Source organism: Strix aluco, chromosome 5, assembly GCF_031877795.1.
Source record: "Strix aluco isolate bStrAlu1 chromosome 5, bStrAlu1.hap1, whole genome shotgun sequence".
NCBI classification, from domain to species: domain Eukaryota; kingdom Metazoa; phylum Chordata; class Aves; order Strigiformes; family Strigidae; genus Strix; species Strix aluco.
In genome coordinates this window covers 34,679,550-34,698,706 of record NC_133935.1, presented here as the reverse complement: position 1 = coordinate 34,698,706, position 19,157 = coordinate 34,679,550, and the positions used below count along the sequence as shown (strand labels likewise).

Sequence of the window (19,157 nt, the reverse complement as noted above, 5' to 3'; positions counted from 1 at the left end):
CCCCCTTCTTCTTGTCTGTTGATTTCTCTTCTTCCCAGTAGAACTCAGTATGCAAAGCACCATTTTACTTTTGAGAGCTGATTTGGGTCCTTCCCTGTGTAAAACAGAATTAAGTGTCAGCGCTGAAACTGCAACTGTGGTTTAGTTTTCTGCATTTAGTTCAAAAAGGGCAGATGCTACTTTAAACCTGTCAGCATGGATTTTCATGAGCTGATGGAGTCCTGTGTAACTGACTCAGTGCAGGAACAGGCACCTCTTGAAAAAAATTAGGTCAGCTGCGATAGGTAGATTGCTACTGTGAACAAGTTACAGGAGGGAACAGAAGAACATTGTGATGGTTCCAGCAAAGGTTGTATCTGTGGTCAATGAATTGCTGTATTTAATTTCAGAGCAAGTAGTAGTTGTTCTGCAAAGGTCTTACTGGGGGTTTTCTGTTTTGTTTTTACAGATCCAACCTAGGTTGATTAATCCACTGAAGAATTTGAGACGTCTTGGACTCAAGCTTGTGGCGGAGTTTTTTTCTGATTATGAGACCTACAGCTTTAGCGTGGAAGAGATTGATGCAATTTTCCATGCAGTGGTATGGCCTCAGGTAATCATTTCTTGTCTTCCAAACAGCCTGTGTGTAACATATACCATGCAGAGAACTCCAGCTGCACTGGAGTCCATGTCAGCTATGTCCGTCCCAAGATTGGGTGCAGCCTTAGACAGATTCTGGCATTCTGATGTGTCTGTGCAAGGCCAGTTTCTTGATTCATGTCTGATTAATCCTGGAATAATCAAGTCACAGGCTAAAGTACAAATGAATTCATCTGAATAAAATGGATGCCATTTCTTTGTTCTTTAACCACAGAAGCAGACTTCTTCCCTGGATGCTTCAGGGAAACAAAATAATACTAATCACTTCTAGGTGCACTTTGCTACTTTTCTGTGTGACAGTTATTGGGCCTGTGGTAGGGGACTGCAGAAACAAATGCTGCTGCAGGAAAGGAAGGACCCAGCAGGGTCTGTCAGTGGGCTGTGTGCTCTTTAGCCTGCCTGCTGGGAGTCCTGTGTGACCACCACAACAAAGCATAGGGTTGTGGCTTTCATCAGAGAAATTCAGATCACCTCTGAGTTGGGAAAATGCACTGTTGAGAGAAAGAGAGAATACAGAGTATTTAAAACGAAATTGTGCTGGCAGTGTCAGTGCACTGGGCTCTGAGGTTGTCAGGGAATGCCTGTACAAGCTGCTGGGTTGTCTCTGCTCTATACGCAGTCGCCTCCACTCACAGCGTAACTGAGCAAGATGGGCTGACTCCAACAGAGCTCTTCCACTGAGGCTTTTAACGTATCCAAACGTCCAATGTCCTTGCAGCAGAAAAGCCTGTCAGAGAGCAGCAGGAGTAACTGCTGTGGTCTACGAAACCCCAGATATGCTTCTCTAGACATTATGTTTGTTTACCCTGTTTCTTTGCTCTACCAGTTAACAGTATGTGATGTGTAGTATGCGTATGTGGACAAACAACAGATAGAATAGTTTCAGGCAGTGCATAATGCTCTGTATTTCACTGGGCTGAGCAACAGGGAGTTGTATGTGCCTGACTTGTTCATGGAGTCTTTTCAAGGCCAGGGTACTGCATGGGCAGAGCAGTGAACATTTACTGCAGTCCCAGAGCAGTTCAAGCATGTGGTTTGGGCTTTAAGTCAGCAAAGCACTTAATGCTTTTGGGGACCATTGTGCTTGGAAACCTGAGTAAATCTGAACAAGGTGTAAAGTTGTTGTCAGAATTCCTGTTGCCCTCAGGAAGACAGCTGGTTTTGGAGCTTGGATGGTAGTACGATCTAGAAGCTCCCTCTAGAGGGAGTCTCTACCAGTGAACTCCATGAAGATTTGGTTTTGGCAGAACAATCGTTCAACTTGTGTGCTTTCCTTTTTTAAGCCTATGGGACTGAGGTATATAAAATCTCGTGGAGAGGGCAAATTGTTTTAATCCTGGAACTGGATTGTTGGAATTGGAACTGGAGTTTGTTGCTCTTCATACCCCAGGAGTTTGCTGCAGATGCTCAATATCATTAGCCTGCATAGCAGCATTCCTGCAGGATTGGATTAATGGTTTACTCTTCATTGTACATCATTCAGAAAAGCTGTTCTATGCAGAGCAATAACATTACCAACCTTTGGGGACAGAAGAAGCTTTAAGACCGTTGCTATGATGGTGAGACCTGCCACCTCTTCGGTTGTGCTCAGGTCTTGAGCCCAGACTGACCTAGTCCAAACCCCACATGCACCGTCCTGGCTATTGCCCCTGAATGTACTGGAGCTTCCCCTGCCTGTGTATTCACTAGTGGTGTGGGGTCCTGCTGTGGTCAGGGTGGAAACCCATCTTGTGACTTGCATGCAGCCTGTTGGGTTGCAGAGTGGCAGAGAGGAGGGAGCCAGACCTGTGCACTGGGTCTCTTTTTGCCTGTGTTCAGTCATGTGAAGGAGCAGCAACTACTGTGTGGGGCTTAGGCTGGGCAACTCTCAGATGGGATTGTTTTGGACACAGAGCCCTGTTAGGAGATCCCATTCCTGGGGTGCAATGCTCGAGCCTTTCCCTGAGCAGAGAGGTTGGTTTTATAGCAGCGAGGCGATGGAGACATAGAGCAGATGCTGGAATGGCAGGTGCTGTGGCCAGGGCATAGGAAGTGTGGGAGGACCGAGTCTTGGGTGCTGCACTTGAGATCTCATAGGTGTGTCCGGGAGAGGTTGCTAGGTGTCTGCAGCAAATATGAGGCTCCATGGGGAGCCGGTTTCAAGGGGAGGGCAAAAATGGTAGCTGGAATAACGTATAAATAGGAGTAAGATAATCTAAGATTGATCCCACAAATATTGAGGAAGCTGGAAAAATTATGAAATTACTTTCTGTAAAAAGGTAAACTATAGATTGTGGTGAGGTCCTCATTAGAGATTAGGTTTTTAAGTGGCTTTACCTACTCGTGTTGCATTAGTGTCTGATTTTTTATCTCCTTTAGGTCTGCAGATTGGCTTCAGAGAGTCAGTATTCTCCAACTTTTCTACTCAAACTCATTCACACCTGGAGTAAGAATCCCAGGTAAGTGTTCTCTTTGCAAAGAAGCATAAGTACGTCTTGAGTACACAAAATTCAAGGAAAAAAGAGCGCATTATGAGTAATTGTGTCAAAACCCATACTTTTTTTTCTATTAGACTGTTATTCTTTTGATAACAGTCCAGATGCTGTTAATTTATGCAATTACTCTCTTTTTAGTGGGCTGCGTTTCCCATGTATTAACAACTAAGCACATATGTAGCCCAAACCCCGTTGACTGGTGAAGAGGAGGGCTGTCTTCTTAGAATATGTCTGTGTCTTGCCCAATGACATCTTAGTCTTGGGAGGTGGAAAGTCAGTTTTACAATGTATCATTTCATTCATGTGTTCTAATTCCCTATTTCTTTCTATTTTATGAAAGAATGTGGGCAGGTTCAGTACAGAATCCGTGACTGAGATTCTGATACTGAAAGTTGTAAGAGAGCTTTTTTTTTGATGCAGACACTGAGAAGTTCCAGCTCAGCTGTCTTGAGTGATTTTTGCCACTTCCACAGACTCACTGCTTTTCCTTTGCTAAAGTATCTGGTATCTGTTTTAAGACTCGTCATTTGTAGGCATGAAGAACTTCATACAAACTTCTGTGAAAAATGGTATTGGATCATTAGGTTAGGAGCAGACTAACAGGTGACTTGGACAAACGTCTATGGAGAAAGGGTTAAGTTTAAATGATGCTATCTTGAAGCAAGAAAAGGGACTTGTTGACCTCTCAACCTCCATTCATTCTATTTTTCATGACACTGTTCTGCAATTTTTTTTGTACTTTTTCCTTGTTTGAAGTGGAAAACAGTCATTATCTTTTTGTGTGACTTTTTGTACAAAAGAATTATAAAATTCTGAACTTAAATTTTCAGCCAACCTTTTTTATAATCTTTCTCTCAGGTATTTCCCCTTGCTGGCCAAGCAGCAGCCAGATCACCCAGAGTGTGATATACTATCAAATGTGTTTGCTGTGCTGTCAGCCAAGAATCTGTCTGAGGCCACATCCAGTCTTGTGATGGACATAGCTGATAGCCTTCTCAACAGCCCAGATTTTGAACCCACGGGGCAGGTTTCAAGTTTGAGCGTGACTGACTGTGTTGTCATAGTCACTGGAGATGTGACAGAAGGTATGCCTGTGTAAGCGTCGTGAGAGGCCCGTTGGGTGCTTTGGATGGAGGTGTTAGGTTATGAGGAGGTTGTCCTTGCACTGGCTGAGAATACCAGGGGAGGAGATCTCCCAGTGGAGATCGAAACGTCAGTGTACACATTTGTCTTGGCATGACCAAGAACTGTCAAGTTTTGCTTGTCTAATGACTGGTGCGATTTACATTTAGTGTCAGGGTTCTAAGCATGGAGAAATTCCTTAAGAAGAAGAAAAATGTATTGTCAACCTGTTTTGTCTGTGAAGCTTTGACTGATGTGATAACTTCAAAAATTGCATTGCTGACTTGACTCTGAGCCTAACATCAGGTTTTATATAAAGGCCTACTCCCCATATGCACATGGTCGTGTATCACTTTGATGTTTAGTCTGTGCTCTCTGACAAGGAAGACCTGCCATTGATTTCTTTTAGCTTTGAGTGGTAGAAGGCAGGAAGGGTGGTGTGCTGTGTTTGATGCTGAGGAGCCATCTTTCACCTGTAACACTCAAAGGTGGTGGAAAGGAGAGCACTTACTGCTGTTCCCTTGTTATGGCACCTTTGATTTGCACAAGAGGTCAGTCGTAGAATAAAGAAAACTACATCTGTAAATGCTCCAGCTGTTTTAGGAGATGGTTACTACCTTTGAGAAGCGTCCTTGGTACCTTTTGATAAGCCCACACTTACCAGGGCTTTTACTAAAATCTGTGAGGAGAGCTTTTATTCTCTGTGTGTGCTTTCTTTAGTCCCAGCTCAGGCACATTAGACTTGGTCTCAGCAAGTGCTGCTGCATGTTCCCAGCAGCCAGCTGCCCTGCACGTTCATAGCTCCCATTTTTCTTCCGCTGATGAAACCTCCTTTGTCTGCATTTCCCCCTTCATTTGTGTAGGGTTGGATCTCCCTTCTGTTGCTTGCAGCACAAAGTTGGGTGTTGCTAACTGTTGTATCCCTTACAGAGACCCTCAGCCTAGGTTGCCGCTTGGTTCTGCCTCATGTTCCTGCCATACTTCAGTACTTCAGCAAAACAATGTTGAATGTGGAGAAGGTGAAAAAGAAGAAATATAGAGCTCAAGTCAGCAAAGAGCTGAGTATACTTTCCAAGTAAGTGATTCTTTAGAGCTCAAAACAATTAAAAAGTTGGAAGGAGGGAGGAAGAAAGAGGCTTTTTGTAATACGTTCCAAATTAAAAAAAACACTGTCTCAAAACTATTTAAATTTAGAACAATTGTGAACTCCTGGATTGCAAGTTGCTGGTGACAGAGATGAAAAGTTTTCAAAAATTGATTCTAGATGTTTCTGTTGCTGGTACTCAAAACCAGTGCCTCTTGGGGGCAGGAAAGGGTACAGAAATGCCTGTAGTCATGTGGAACTGAATACTTGGGCTGATAACCGTGATTTGGGTAGGTACGGTCTATTAGCCTGGATGGGCTGACAGAGCCCTGTGATATGGCACTAGTACTGACTGAGTTCTTCTTTGCTCTGTACTGGTGATTGGATTGATATAAAATAGTAAATCACCGTGTCTCGTTGTGCAGGATCAGCAAATTTATACAAGAAAAGAGTCAGAATTCAGTGCTTGTGAGCCTTCTCCTTCCTTTCCTTTATCAGAGTAACATGGAGCAGGTACGTAGAAATTACTTTCCCCCCCCCATTAAACATATTCTTTAATAAAAGAAAAACATATTTGTTTAAGATGCAGTTAAAATTCATGTTGATTACATGCCAGTTCTCATGATTAGCCTGAAATCAAGTCTTGGAATATTTTCTAAGAAAATTAAATAATCTTGTGAGGTTTCAGTATTTATTGACAGTTATCTCTTTCTTTCAGGGTACAGAGATTGACATTCTGGAGACAGTGCAGAACTTGCTGAGGCATTGCTCAAACCCTACGAGCTTTCTCAAACCACTGGCAAAGCTTTTTTCTGTCATCCAGAACAAACTGTCTCGACATAAATTATGCTTGGTATTTCAGGTATTGCATTTTTACATGTCTTTCTGTGCTTTTTTCACTTGTTCTAAGAGACCAAGAACAAAATAAATAGTATTTATCTTTGTTGTACATGAGCTTAAAAACCTTTTTCATTCTACATCGTTTGTTAAGTGAAAGTAACAGAAATTGTATATGATAGAACTTAATGAGCTGCATGAAGATTTGTAGAATTTTGGCTTACAGCCTGGCTGATGTGAGCATCACCAGGGTTCTTTTGTGTTATGAGAAGCCAAATAAAGCACACTTCATCTATAACAAATCCTGTATCTTTATGAAATAAGAATAGATTTCAGCATCCTGAAGATGATTTTTATTTGTATTGTTCTCTCACAGATTTATAGCAGTCAGGCTGTTTTGTATTTCTTTGAAGTGACTCACATAACTTTTTTTTAACAGGAAAACCCAGGAAGCACTCAGTGTAGATATTTAGAAACGCACATCTTCCAATTTATGGAAGAGTAGCTCTTATTAAGCTTCTAACAGGAGAAGGATTGATGCTGTTGCTTGCTTTATTTTTTGTCTCAAGTGGTAAAGTCTTGAGTTCTCCAACTTTTTAGTACCTATAACAGTTAAACTATTTTCTTTTTATGTTTCTTTTTAGACTTTATCTGATTTGGACAGCAAATTGAAGTATATTACTGATGTTGTTAAGGTATGCACAGTTTCTTTGCTCCCTTTTTCCCTCAACATTGTATTGTCATGTTTCTGGCATTTTTCATGAATGACTTGTTGCTCGGACTTAGCTGAATGCCTTTGATCAACGACATCTCGATGATATTGACTTCGATGTACGTCTGTCAGCATTCCAGTCAATCACAGCCCGCATCAAGGAAATGCAAGCAGTGGATATCAACTTCCTCATCTCCGTTATGCACAACTGCTTCTATACCATCCAGGTTGGCTGAATGTTCCTTCTCTTGCTTTGTGCACCATGCGTTCATGATTAATCTGACTTCCTAATTATTTCTATTAATAACACTGTGAAAGATTCAGAGAGCTTATTTGAGTCTTCTTACAAACACTTGTTTTTGTTTTGTCCACTTGCTTTCTCATCTGTGTGTCCAGGCAGCCAAATGCAATGCTACAAGAAGGCTCACCCAAGCGCAGTGCACCTTTCTATCAGTGAACCCTGGAACTGTTCAGTCAATTTGTACTGTATAAAGGGCATATTAGAGTCTTGAAAGGTTGCTTTTCTTTTTGTTGCAGCATGTTCTGGTTGTGTGAGCCTGCTGGTAAATCTGGACAGATTTTTCCTGATTGGAAGGGTGGGCATTAATTCAGGACTAGGAACTTCTACAGAAAGGGTTTCAAGAGTTACTGGGTCTCTACAGGCCTTGTTGTGTTGTCCAGTGGAGTTTTGGGGAAGAAAAAGGTGTCATATCTAGACTCATGTGGTACAATTTCTTCATCCTCTCAGCTAGGGGATATGGCTCTTAGTGACAACGCAAGCCTTTGCTTGACCAGTTTTATCCACCGACTGGCAGAAATCGACCACACAGAAGATGAGTACAAGGAGCTAATCCAGCACACTCTACTGGAGTCTGTGAGAAGGGGGCTGAAGAGTAAGACTGAGGTAAGGCAATGCTATCGTGTTTACACATCTCCAGCTGTCTTCAGGACACCGAGGTATATGAGGCATTTTATGGCTGAGTTCTCTGAATCCCTTGCTGGGACAGGAAGTGCAGGTACCCACTGTAAACTTACCCTTCATTCGAAATCTTACAAAAATCTAAAACATTACAGAACTCGGCTGTCTTATTTCTTTGCCATTGTTTAGCTTTTCTTAGTTATAGCCCATTCTTTGGAGGGGAGACTTTAATTTGTATGCAGTCAAAATATAGGTGTATTTGCTGATACCAAAGAATAGGACTTGTTGGCCCGAAACACTTGTAAATGACAGCACTGCTGTTCTGAGGAGTGTGTAGCAACCTTTTCAAGGGCTACTTAACATTTACTGCTTGCTGTTTGCAGAGCATCCAGCAGGACTACACATCGTTGCTTTCCTGCCTCATTCAAACATTCCCAGCAAATTCTGAATTCCGGGATTTGGTCCAGTTGACCAACCGCCACGATCCTGACATGGACTTCTTTGAGAATATGAAACACATGCAGGTAAAAGGCAACAGGCATTCCCTAGTGCCTCTCTCTGCCTGTCAAAGCAAAAGCATTTTGCTGTGGGATAATGTTTTCCAAAGCTTTTGTGCAGTCTTCACAGAGAAATTGAACCTGTGTCATTAGATATTGTTAAAAACCAGGATGTGAGCATCGTCACATGGGTGATTGGGAGTCAAAGTCCTATTTCTATCTAGAAATTTCTTGGCTTTGTGATTTAGCAGCACTGTTTTTTACCTCTTCCTAATTTAGCTGAAAGAATTGCTTTCATTTTAAGTGGTTGTTCATGATCTTGAGCAGGCAGCTCCATGTTACAACCTGTTTGTGACTCAGCCCACAGTCAGCAACAGTGTCCTGAGGATCCCTCTGGTCTTTTTGTCTTTTCTAGCCTGTTCCGTGCTACTCTTTGTCTGGAGGCTCTGCAGCACCTTTTCATTCACAGACCTGTGTAATACAAATATTGCACAAAGCCTGGTCTCCTGGTTTTTCTTGCAGTATGAAAATATAATGTTTCTCCTGCTTTCAGAGATGCAATCAGAGAGCCTTTGCCACATCTAGTTATGTGTATAGTCTAATTTTTTTCCTTGTAATTTTATCAGGCCTTCTCATCTTGTATCCATTGCCTCACTTGTCTGATATCTGAAGACGGCACAGTCTTATGATTGTAAATTCACAGTGAAATATCCCATTGAGTTGGAATATTTGAGACAAAAGGCTAGTGAAACCCAGAGACTGAAGGAAAAGGACACGGTCTGTCCTTGGAAATGACCATAATACGTTTATGTCATTACTTAAAATTGAGGCATTTTCAGAACTGTTGAACATATATGCTCCCTCATGCTAGCTGTGACTCAAGCACCACCTCATTCACTGTCTCTCATGTTTGGCTCAGATCCACAGAAGGGCACGAGCTCTGAGGAAGGTGGCTAAGCATCTCACTGAAAAAAAGCTTGTGCTGTCTTCTAAATCCCTGCAGAACTACGTCATGCCTTACGCTACTACTGCCATTTTTAATGAAAAAATGCTTAAGGTAGGCTTTTAAATTAATGCGTTCATTTGAATATTTTCACCTTTCTTGTATACCATTCTCCTTAAAAGACTAACCACTTTGAAAGGCTGATAGGTTTGTGGAGTGAGTGTTCCCCTTTCAGACGAGAGTGCTGTGATTCTTCTGGTGGCAGAAAAATGGTTTGGAAGGTGCAGATGCAGTCTGGGCCCAATCCTGTATCTGCTAAACCTGTCCTGTTTCTCGAAGGTGGATCTCTTAACTGTTTGGGGGTTGGGGTGGGTTTTTTTGGTTGGTTTGGTTTTTGTCTTGGGGTTATACTTGTTTGCATTTTTTGTAATCAGGTTATTATTTTTTCCCCTCTGCCTTCAGACTGCTCTCTTACTGTTCAGTTGTGAGATTAGTTACTGTCTGGCAGCAGAATGTGTGCGGTGGGGAACATAGGCTGTGCCTAGTAACTGAGGTGGGAATAAATACTGTTTTCTCTAGAGTTACAGGGAAACTCCAGGAATTGCCCGAAAACCTCAAGTCATTAGCAGCTTTATAATTTTAAGTTTGAAGGGTGACATTTTGTCAGTTACTTTCCATACATTTTATTGAAAATAAATGCAGTGAAATTACTTGTAATGTCAATGTGGATAAACTTTCTACTTGTGACTTGGAAGAAAAGCAAGGTTTCACACTTCTGTAGTTCCCTGCCCACTATTGGGAGAACAGCAGAGCTGCTTATGTCAGACCAAGCAAATGTCTGATTTGCTTACTGTCTGAAATATTCTTCTGGAGCTGAAACAATTACAGCTTGGGCACAGAACCCAGCACCTGTATCCATACAGACTATGCCCATCAGTAGAGTGACTGCAGTCGCTCTTTAACCAATGGGAGGTAAAACAAATTGATAGAAACCTTGGTAAAGAAACAAATGCATTTTGTTTCACATCAGAAATGGGTTAATGATGTGTATTTCTAGTGGATCAGTGTAGCCCAGCAATGTGCAATGTGTCTGTGGTTAGATATCTTGACTGGTTTTTAGTTCTTCACACAAGTGAACCCACAGATTTAGTTATGTGAGACAAGTTAAATATGTGTAGAAATATTTGGAGGATGTGGTCTGGAGATCTGCTTGGTTAGCTATGATTTTTTTTTTTTTTTTACCTGTTGATCAGGAAGAGATCTAGAAAAGCTGAATACCAAGCATCTCCACTAGAGAGACATTACTACTTGTGGCTCTTGTTGCTCTCAGTAAAGTATGCTTTAGAGACATGTTCATCATGAATGCTAACAGCAACTGAATTTCTATCTTTTGGGCAGCATGAAAATATGGTAACAGCCTCAGTTGAAGTTGTTGGAGCTGTCTGCCGACATCTCTCTTGGTCAGCTTACTTGTACCACTTAAAGCATTTCATCCATGTCCTTCAAACAGGACAGATCAGCCCGAAGCTGGGAGTCAGGTAGGTACTAAAAGTGATGCTGCTTTAGGTTTCACCAAAGGCAAAATTCAGTGTCTTAAGGAGCATCACATGGGTTTTAGCATCTTCCCTGGAATGAGAGACTGCCAACTTTGAGGTGGGCTTATGCAAGTGAAAGTGGGTATGGCCTTGCAGCTTACAACTATTGAAGGATTAAGAGGTCATTACTTTCTCATGCTGTGTCTCACTGAGTGCATGCCAGCATTACGAGCTTCTATCTGTCAGGCTGTCCCTGTTCCTGGGTCACCTCCATTGCTCCAGTACCGCTGTCTGCAAGGCTCTACAGTGAGCTAGGTCACAGAATGCATCTAGCTGAAAAGCAACTGTTTTTTATTTACTGGGTTGTTATTTCAGGATAAACGTCCTTATGCTTCACTATAGCTGAGTCTGAAGTTTTCCAAAAAGCACTTTGAAGATTTTTCTGTTGTGTTCATCTATGAAGCCTCTCCTTTTTGTGTGGAGGGCTGATCTCTCTTTGTGTTTTCCTTCCGCAGCTTGTTAGAGACAGTGCTGGAAGCCTTTCACTTTGACCATGAAACGCTTGAAAAGCAGCTTTTGACCATTGACAACCAAGGTGAGCTTTCTGCTCGTGATTGTAGAAAAACTTTCTCTAACTGCTCAAAGTGCAGCTAATGAAAACTTTGTGTTTTACTCTTGAGGTCAGCTTTTTAAAATGTGCACATTGGAAGCTAGTTTTGACTTGCCCTCCTCAGGAGCAATGCAGACTGTCCTTTTGTGTGTTGACAAAGTGAGGAGAGGTGAGGGGAACCATCTCCATATTAAGTCTCCATCCCAGGCCTCCATAAGCCAAAACAGCCTGGCCTGGGTTTATGCAAATCTGGGGGGGTTATTCAAGGTCTGCATCCACCCATGTGGCTGCTGACACATCTGAGTTTTTTGTCCTTGATGTTGACTACTCTCATGGTTATCTGCAGCCTGAGAAGGGTGCTGTATGTCCTTGCCTTGCTTCCCCTGCCATTTCATGGGAAGGAGTTATATCTTTGGCTTCTTCACCATTGTGGTTACCTATGTTGTGGCCTTTGGGATATTCTGAGAAAGGAGGCAGGTATCTCACATCTGTACTTGTCAGTACCTCCTGCCTTGTGAAATTCTCAAATGTAAGTGAATGACAGTTCTCTAAGGTTCAAGCACATTGACCTTTGCTAAGCTGTCTATGGAGTTCAGCCAAAGAGTAACCCAGTCTTTGCTTTAAGCCTAGCCCTGCGGAGTGATTATCAGAAACCCGCATGCCAGAGCTTCTCGACCTGATAAAACAACTCTGATGATTACTGATTATTTGCTGTAGCTGATGATAGGTAGGAGTGTTGTCAAGAACAAAGCCATCACAAGAGTTTCTTTTGAGGGGTCAATATTTTTGGCCTCCTACATTTACGTGTGCTTTTGACAATTATTTGACAGAAGCTGCTGCCATGGACCTTGAGCCAGTGGTGGAGGCTGAAGAAGCCATGGAGCTGGAGCAGAGTGAAGGAAAAGAGGAGGTGGTTGAGGAAAAGAAAGGGAAGAATCTCCCTGAGGAGCCACCAGAACCTGAGCAAGCAGCTGAGACATCGGAAGATGCTGAGCAAGTGACCAAACCTGTTTGTTTCTTACCCCGAAATAAAGAGGAGCTGGAGTGTCTCATCAAACACATTCAAGATACAGTTACAGTCAACATCTTGCCTAAATTGCACAGGTGTATTGTTGCAAAGGTGAGGAGTTGATATTGGAAGGGCATTTTGCAGGCCTGTGCTGCTACTGTAAAGGTTGGGATGCTACTTTAGAGCCAGTGGAAATGCAGCACAAAAAAAAAAAGATGCAACTGGAGAGAGACCACCTGAAAGCACATTGCTGTGTCATGGAGATTACTGACAGACCCTCTGGTCACTGTGGGTGTGGTGTCTACTTCCCTGCTGAGAAGTGACTTGAACCACACAAGTGAAATGATTCACTTTGTACAGCCTGTTGAAAAGTTCTCAGCCACTTGCTAGCACCCAACTTTGCTTCTGTATTGAAAACACAGGGATTCATCTCACCTGTCCTTTAGCAGTTTGGGTTTTTCCTGTAGTCAGCAGAGGATAGCAACTTGCCTTGTTGGCTTCTTCTAGGGTTTGTTGAGAAAAAGCAGGATTTGTTTATGTATATTAAAAGTGCATTGTGTCTTGCTCTATTAAAAAGGTTAAAAGAGATGAGGAACACAAGCTTGTGAAATCCAATGTTGTGAATGATGATGAGGTAGTTCGTGTTCCGTTAGCTTTTGCGATGGTCAGGATGATGCAGTGTCTTCCCCAAGAAGTGATGGAAGCCAACTTGCCAAGGTAAATCACATTGGAGCTCCTTAAATGTTGTTCATTGTGCTGGGAATGAGTGCAGGTACCTTTCTCAAGTTGTGGTTATGTACAAGGCTAAATCCAAGAGGGGCATCTTAATAGCCCTTAAATACTTTTTTTGGAAACTCATTTTCCTAGTGACATTCCCCTCTGTCAACATTTGACTTCTGTAAAGCTAGGTTTGAAAGGAATTTGGTAAATCCTTAAATAAGAGCAGAACTGTGAAGCAAGGTGCAGAGATAGGGGTGGCAGAGCCAGGGGAAGGAATAATGTACAGGAAGAAAAGACAATCAGTGAAATACCTTGAAGGACAGGAGGTGTGTGTATGACTATAAAGCCTTTCTGTGAGGCTGGTCTTGAGTGTAGCTCTGGTTGTGAAACAGCCCTGAAAAGCAGGCTCCTTAGCCTGCAGTAAAATTAGTTCTGTTCTGTTTGGGGATGAACTAAGTTGTCTATCTCTGTTTTCAGCATCCTGCTGAAAGTTTGCACGTTTCTGAGGAACAGATTTCAGGAAATCCGGGACATTGCCCGTAACACCCTCACTAAAATCATGGAAGTGTTGGGAGTGCAGTACCTTCTGTACATCTTAAAAGAGATGCAGTCCACTCTTGTCCATGGGTATCAGGTAATGCTGAAATTCTTCCTCTTCTGCTCTCTGCAGGGTTTTTTTCATGTGTTAGGAGGAGAATTTGAAGGGAAATTGCTACTGAAATTGTTTTGCACTGGTAGAATAGCTTGGTATAATACAACTGAATACTATTGCTAGTGCCAACATCAGTCTTTGTTGTGTCAAGTGAGGGTCTGTACCCAAAGAACTTAGAGTCTAAGCAGCAAACAAGAGAGGATCTCCATTCTCCCAGTGAAGAGATGAGGTACGGAGGTGAAGGATGAATTTCTGGTTCCAGTAAGATCAGTGGTAATCTTTCCAGTAAGGTCATTAGGGCCAAGCATCATCTGATGTGAGTTGCCACAGAGACTGCACAGATAGTATGTGGTGATGCTAATTGAAGTCTTGCTTCCTAGGTCGAGAGCCAAGGCTCTGACTCTTAATTTGTCTTTCCTCTTTCCATGGTGGTTGGGTTTGAGAATAATTTTCTATGTGAATTACCACAGTGGAATAGCATGAGCTTCTAGTTGCTGTAACAGTGAAAGCGCCAATTAACACAGCCTAAAAATATCAGTAAGAGCACTGGGGAGAGTGGAGATTCCAGCCCTCCTGCCAGTATGTGGAGGGACAGGGATCCTCTTCCTGCTGCTGGTACATGGATTCTTGTCCTTTCAGTGATTTTTTTTTTTTTTTTTTTTTTTTTTTTTATCCCCCCCCCCCGTATTGAGAGCTCAAGTGCAGTGTGTGAGTTGTGATGTCTCTACTATGGGAGTCTCTCCATCCAGTATTATTAAAAGTCTATACAGGGGTTTGGAAACATGATCTGTTCTCTTTTTCTCTAGCTCCATGTGCTGACTTTCACTGTGAACCTGTTACTGAAGGGCCTTACTACCAGGCTCAGTGCTGGTGATTTGGACCCCTGCTTAGATATCCTGATTGAGGTACAAGCTATTCAAGATTGAAGGAAAGAGCATCATGAAGTGCCTGGGGCAGGTTCTGGGAGGAGAAGGTTTTGTGTAGATTGTCTTGGACTTGGTGGCAAACAGGGCTGATTGTGTGTCTGCTGCAAAGGAGGGAGACTGTTTTCTACTGAGACATAGCAGACTCCTTGTAGAGTAGCAGAGTATCTCTGGGGCTGTATCCTGAGCCCTGCATCCTGAGAGGGAATGTGTTCAAGATTAAGATACCTAACTGTGTTTCCCTGTACTCTAAATGTCTGATCAAGTCAACAGACATCTGTCAGTGCAGTCCACGGAGCCCAGGAGTTCAGCTGGCCACCCAGATGGTGTATATTTGGATGTCTTGGTCTGACTGTAGTCCCACTCCTTGTATCACACCACCACCAAGGGGTGTGAGAACAGTGTCCTCATCTGCTGTGCTCAAGCTAGGTGTTTTATGTTGACAAAGTAAATGTAGACATAATTTGTGGGAAGCCTGGAGAATTGCTTTTTCTGTGAGTGGGGAAGAATAGTGTTCTGCTTCTGGAAGAATCTGGCTCTGCTTTTCTGCTCCTCTCATTCACTTCTCTTGCCTGATTTCCAAAGATTTTCAACCAAGAGTTGTTTGGGAATGTAGCTGAAGAGAAGGAAGTGAAGGGAATTGTCTCCAAAGTCATGGAAGCACGCAAGAACAAGAGTTACGATTCCTATGAAATTCTTGGAAGGTTCATAGGAAAGGGCCAGGTGACGAAACTTATTCTGCCACTGAAAGAGGTAAGAAAAGTCAGCTAGAGTCTCTTAACTCTCAATTCTGTATGGTCTAAAAGAAACTCTAGAGCCTCTGGGTGGCTACTGTGAAATAACCTATAAAATTCCTGCTTTGGCTTCCCATTTTTCTTTTGAAAAGCAGTATGCGTCCAGCTCATAAAATGAGATTTTACTATTGATGTCCAGGGCAAGGAATGGCATTCTGGGAAGCTTCCAACCTCTGCTGGAGAGGAAGCATCCCACTATGAATTCTCCATGCCCTCTCCCTCTGCCAACTCTTGTTTCCTCTGGAGCTTCAAAGTCCTGCAAGGCTGCTCTGTGGTTTGATCTCTTGTGCATGAAGGAAATGCCTCCAAAATGTATTCAGGGTCTGTCCATGTGTAATAATTGCCTTTTCAGAGATGCAGTGTTTTGAGTAGAGTGCAAGCTCACACAGAAGTGGAGCCCTGGTTTGCTCATGAGCTCTGGAGTGGTGTCAATAGGTGAACTGTCTGGAGACTGAGAAGAGGCTGGAGAGAAAGGGAGGGATGTTGGGGCAGAGCTGAGGTGATGGCATGCTGTTCATTTAGAGATCTGGGGACTTCTGGCAGCATGTGGTGAGGGAGGAATTGCTCTGGCTTTTCCCATGATTTCTGAATGCAGATAGCAGATCATTGCCCTCGTGTTGCCCTCCTGACTTTCATGGTTCTGCCTTTGCAGATTCTGGAGAGCACCACGAGCTTGAAGATAGTCCGGAAGGTGCATGAGGCATTGCGTCACATCGTGGCAGGGCTGATCTTCAATTCAGACATGAACGCGGAATCTCTCCTCCTCCTCAGTCATGGTCTCATCAGTGAAAACTTGCCTCTGCTCACTGAGAAGGCCAAGTGAGTTCCAGGATGTTACCTAGATGGTCTGTTATGGGTTGGGGAGGTTTGCTTGCAGAAATGGCAGCTCTCAAGTTCAACCAGTCAAATGTGTGAGAGTTTCCTTGCTTTTATTTGCCTTTTGTTTTCAATGTAAGTGAACTATTTGGGCAGTCAGAGGGGAAGGTGAAAGCTTGGAAATGGGAGTGAGCACTTGCTGAGCTCATGGGAGTCTACTCTTACAAGTACTCAGGGACTTCAGCAAGGCTTTTTTACTATCTGGTAAGCTGGTGTATGCGTTTGGGTGTTTGGATGAAGGGCTGAGGGGCAGTGTTTAGAAGTGAGCTACAAACCGCCATATAAGGTGTTTGGGGTTCTGGACATTTTCATGGGGTCAGGAACAATAGAATCTGTGGGCTGTCACTTTATCACTTCGGTGCTGGTGCAGAAGTGAGGGAGAAGCATCAGATTTCCTCTCTGGTGGTGTCCCTGCTCAGAGCAGCATCTGGGCATCTTGCATTTCCTGTTACGTAGCCTGGCTTGCTCTAGCATCTGACAGCTGTTTGCAGACCACTTGGGGCAATTTTTGAAGCCATCAAAAATTGAAATAAATATCAGTAAATGAAATGCAGTGGCAGGAGGTGTATTTGCTTGAAGGAACTACCAAAGTTGGTCTGTCCATCAGAAGAAAAAAGTGGGGATGTTTTGCAAATCAGTGTGCATTTGTTATCTTCGTAATAGTGACATGGTTCTCAAGTCTGAGAGTCCCATCTGTCATGCTGCTCTCAAGTTTGTTTTATTTCATTGTGTTCTGGCTGTGACCTGCTTTTGCTTGCTGTGTGGGTAGCAGCTGAGCACAGTCCAGCTCTCTTGCTCCCAACAAGCTTGTTGTGGAGGGGGTTGAAATATGAATATTCTCCTTTGCCATGCTGCTTTTCAGAAAAAAGGTTGACCCTCCTCCAGATCCTCGGCTGCAACCAGAGAGCTGCCTGCTGCTCCAACCCACTCCCATGAGAGGAGGGCAGAAAGCACGTGTCAGCAGCAGGACTAACACGTGTATCTTGGTTGATTCAGGACTTCGGGTAAGGATCTCCTCAGATACAAAGCTTTGCAGTAAAAGTTTTTGCTAAGAGTGTTCAGAGGAAGGTATTCTGGATATATTGTGTTAATGACACAGCCAATAGCCTTAACTTTATTTTGCATGTGGTAACTCCAGTGGTGCCTCTTAGAGAGCTATAAAAAGTGCTCAACCTGTTACAGGTGTTTGAATGGGGTATGGCATAAATTCTGCTATAACCTGAAACAATGTGTAGGACCTTACTTGATTTTTTTGAGTCCCAGCCTGACTTTGAGATGAATGTCCTGTGTTTTCTACGTCAGCTGCTGCACATGAGCCTGAAGAGGTCCAAAGTAAATTCTTCTGAGGAGCATGTTTTGGAAATGTTAGACCCTTTTGTTCAGCTGCTTATAGACTGCCTGAAATCTATGGATGTCAAGGTACAGTTCTGAGCTGGAGCTTGTCTGTTCTACTAAGAAGGGTCCTGCCCACAAATGTCGTCTTGCAGTTGATCTGCAAGAGACAAGAAAGCCATCCAGTTTTCATACCTGATTTCATAGGTGTGCAGATTAAGATGTTTGAGGACATGATATCCCAAGGGGGAGGATTGTGGCTGATGGTAGACTGAATGCTCTGCCCTTAGTGCTGCAGGTTCAAGTATGGACAAGTTCTGGAGCATGTTCATACAGGGACTTTGCAGACTTCTTGGGCTGTCTGTGTGGCTGCTGGGAGCAGTGTTGTCACAACTGTGGTTTCTTTTGATCCAACTCCAGTGTCTTTCCCAGCACCAAGGCAGCCACCTTTTTTGGCAGCTTTGGGTTTAAGTGAGCCTAGGAGGGAGGCTGTTAAACCTTAAGTTTTCTGGGAATGGAAGGCATGCCTCATACGCTATCAGATACCTGGAGCAGGGCTTTCAGGTGATCTGGGTTTTTGGCAGAGCAACTTCTATGCCTTGAAGGCACCTCTGCTTCAGAAAGAGTTCCTGCCTCTGCTGAATCAGCACTGTGTTAATGTCTTTAACTAGTAAAATCAAAGTTAGAGAATGAGGGAGTGGCAAGTAATGTTTTTAGAACTGAGAAACCCTTTGTATTACATATGAATGGCTTTAAAGAGGTTAATTTTGTTAGCTAATTGCCTTTTACCACAGTTGCAGATGGGCTAAGAAAAGTGTTCTCTGTCACTGTACCCACACATGTCCTTTGGCTCTTTCATACAGGTGATAACTGGTGCTCTACAGTCTTTAGTATGGATTTTAAAGTTCCCTTTGCCTTCTGTCAGTACAAATCTGGAGCAACTCATTAAGCAGCTTTTCCTCTTACTGAAAGAATTTGCCAAGACAGGAATAGCCAAAGGCCAGAATTTCCACCTGGTTGTGAGCTGTTTCAAAGTAAGTCAGACCCAGCTCTGCTGTTTTCTACTGCAGGATTAACTTTGTAGAATGAGACTGTTCCAACCGCAGATCTGTCCCGCAGCTGTCCCTGGAGAGGTAGTCTGGAGATCACAAGGTAGTGATGGAAATGTGACCTTGCTGATTCTTTCCCAAGTGCAAACTTAAAGAAAGGTACTCCCTCAAAATGCACAGCTTGGATCTAAAGAAATGTTTTTACAAAAGCATATTTGCCTTCTTTCGTCCTTAGAATAGTATCTTGTTGCCACCCTGTCTTTTGAGAGGTGTCAGTTTTGCACTTGAATAGCTTGCTTTTAACATGATTCATGGAAGTAAACCCTGGAAGCTGAAATGAGACAAGGGAAAGAGGCAATTAATAGTAGTAATAACTACACTTACAGTATGCAGTGCCTTCCTATAGATGTCTTCTAAATGCATTGCTGAA

The 19,157-nt window shown here is 43.0% G+C and overlaps 1 protein-coding gene across 2 annotated transcripts in view; it reads left to right on the top strand.

Moving 5' to 3' along the window:
- The window catches only part of UTP20 (UTP20 small subunit processome component), a 63,245-nt gene that overhangs the window by 31,078 nt on the left and 13,010 nt on the right, over positions 1-19,157 (top strand). For both annotated transcript variants that reach the window (XM_074826952.1, XM_074826953.1), the window contains 22 exons: positions 449-592; positions 2,998-3,077; positions 3,972-4,198; positions 5,166-5,310; positions 5,745-5,832; positions 6,038-6,181; positions 6,801-6,851; positions 6,943-7,095; positions 7,617-7,772; positions 8,171-8,311; positions 9,204-9,341; positions 10,626-10,765; positions 11,278-11,357; positions 12,203-12,492; positions 12,959-13,098; positions 13,579-13,735; positions 14,560-14,658; positions 15,262-15,429; positions 16,123-16,289; positions 17,209-17,350; positions 17,649-17,765; positions 18,542-18,712. In XM_074826952.1, the coding sequence (XP_074683053.1) occupies positions 449-592; positions 2,998-3,077; positions 3,972-4,198; positions 5,166-5,310; positions 5,745-5,832; positions 6,038-6,181; positions 6,801-6,851; positions 6,943-7,095; positions 7,617-7,772; positions 8,171-8,311; positions 9,204-9,341; positions 10,626-10,765; positions 11,278-11,357; positions 12,203-12,492; positions 12,959-13,098; positions 13,579-13,735; positions 14,560-14,658; positions 15,262-15,429; positions 16,123-16,289; positions 17,209-17,350; positions 17,649-17,765; positions 18,542-18,712 (3,138 nt within the window). The remainder of the gene's footprint in view (positions 1-448; positions 593-2,997; positions 3,078-3,971; positions 4,199-5,165; positions 5,311-5,744; positions 5,833-6,037; positions 6,182-6,800; positions 6,852-6,942; positions 7,096-7,616; positions 7,773-8,170; positions 8,312-9,203; positions 9,342-10,625; positions 10,766-11,277; positions 11,358-12,202; positions 12,493-12,958; positions 13,099-13,578; positions 13,736-14,559; positions 14,659-15,261; positions 15,430-16,122; positions 16,290-17,208; positions 17,351-17,648; positions 17,766-18,541; positions 18,713-19,157) is intronic.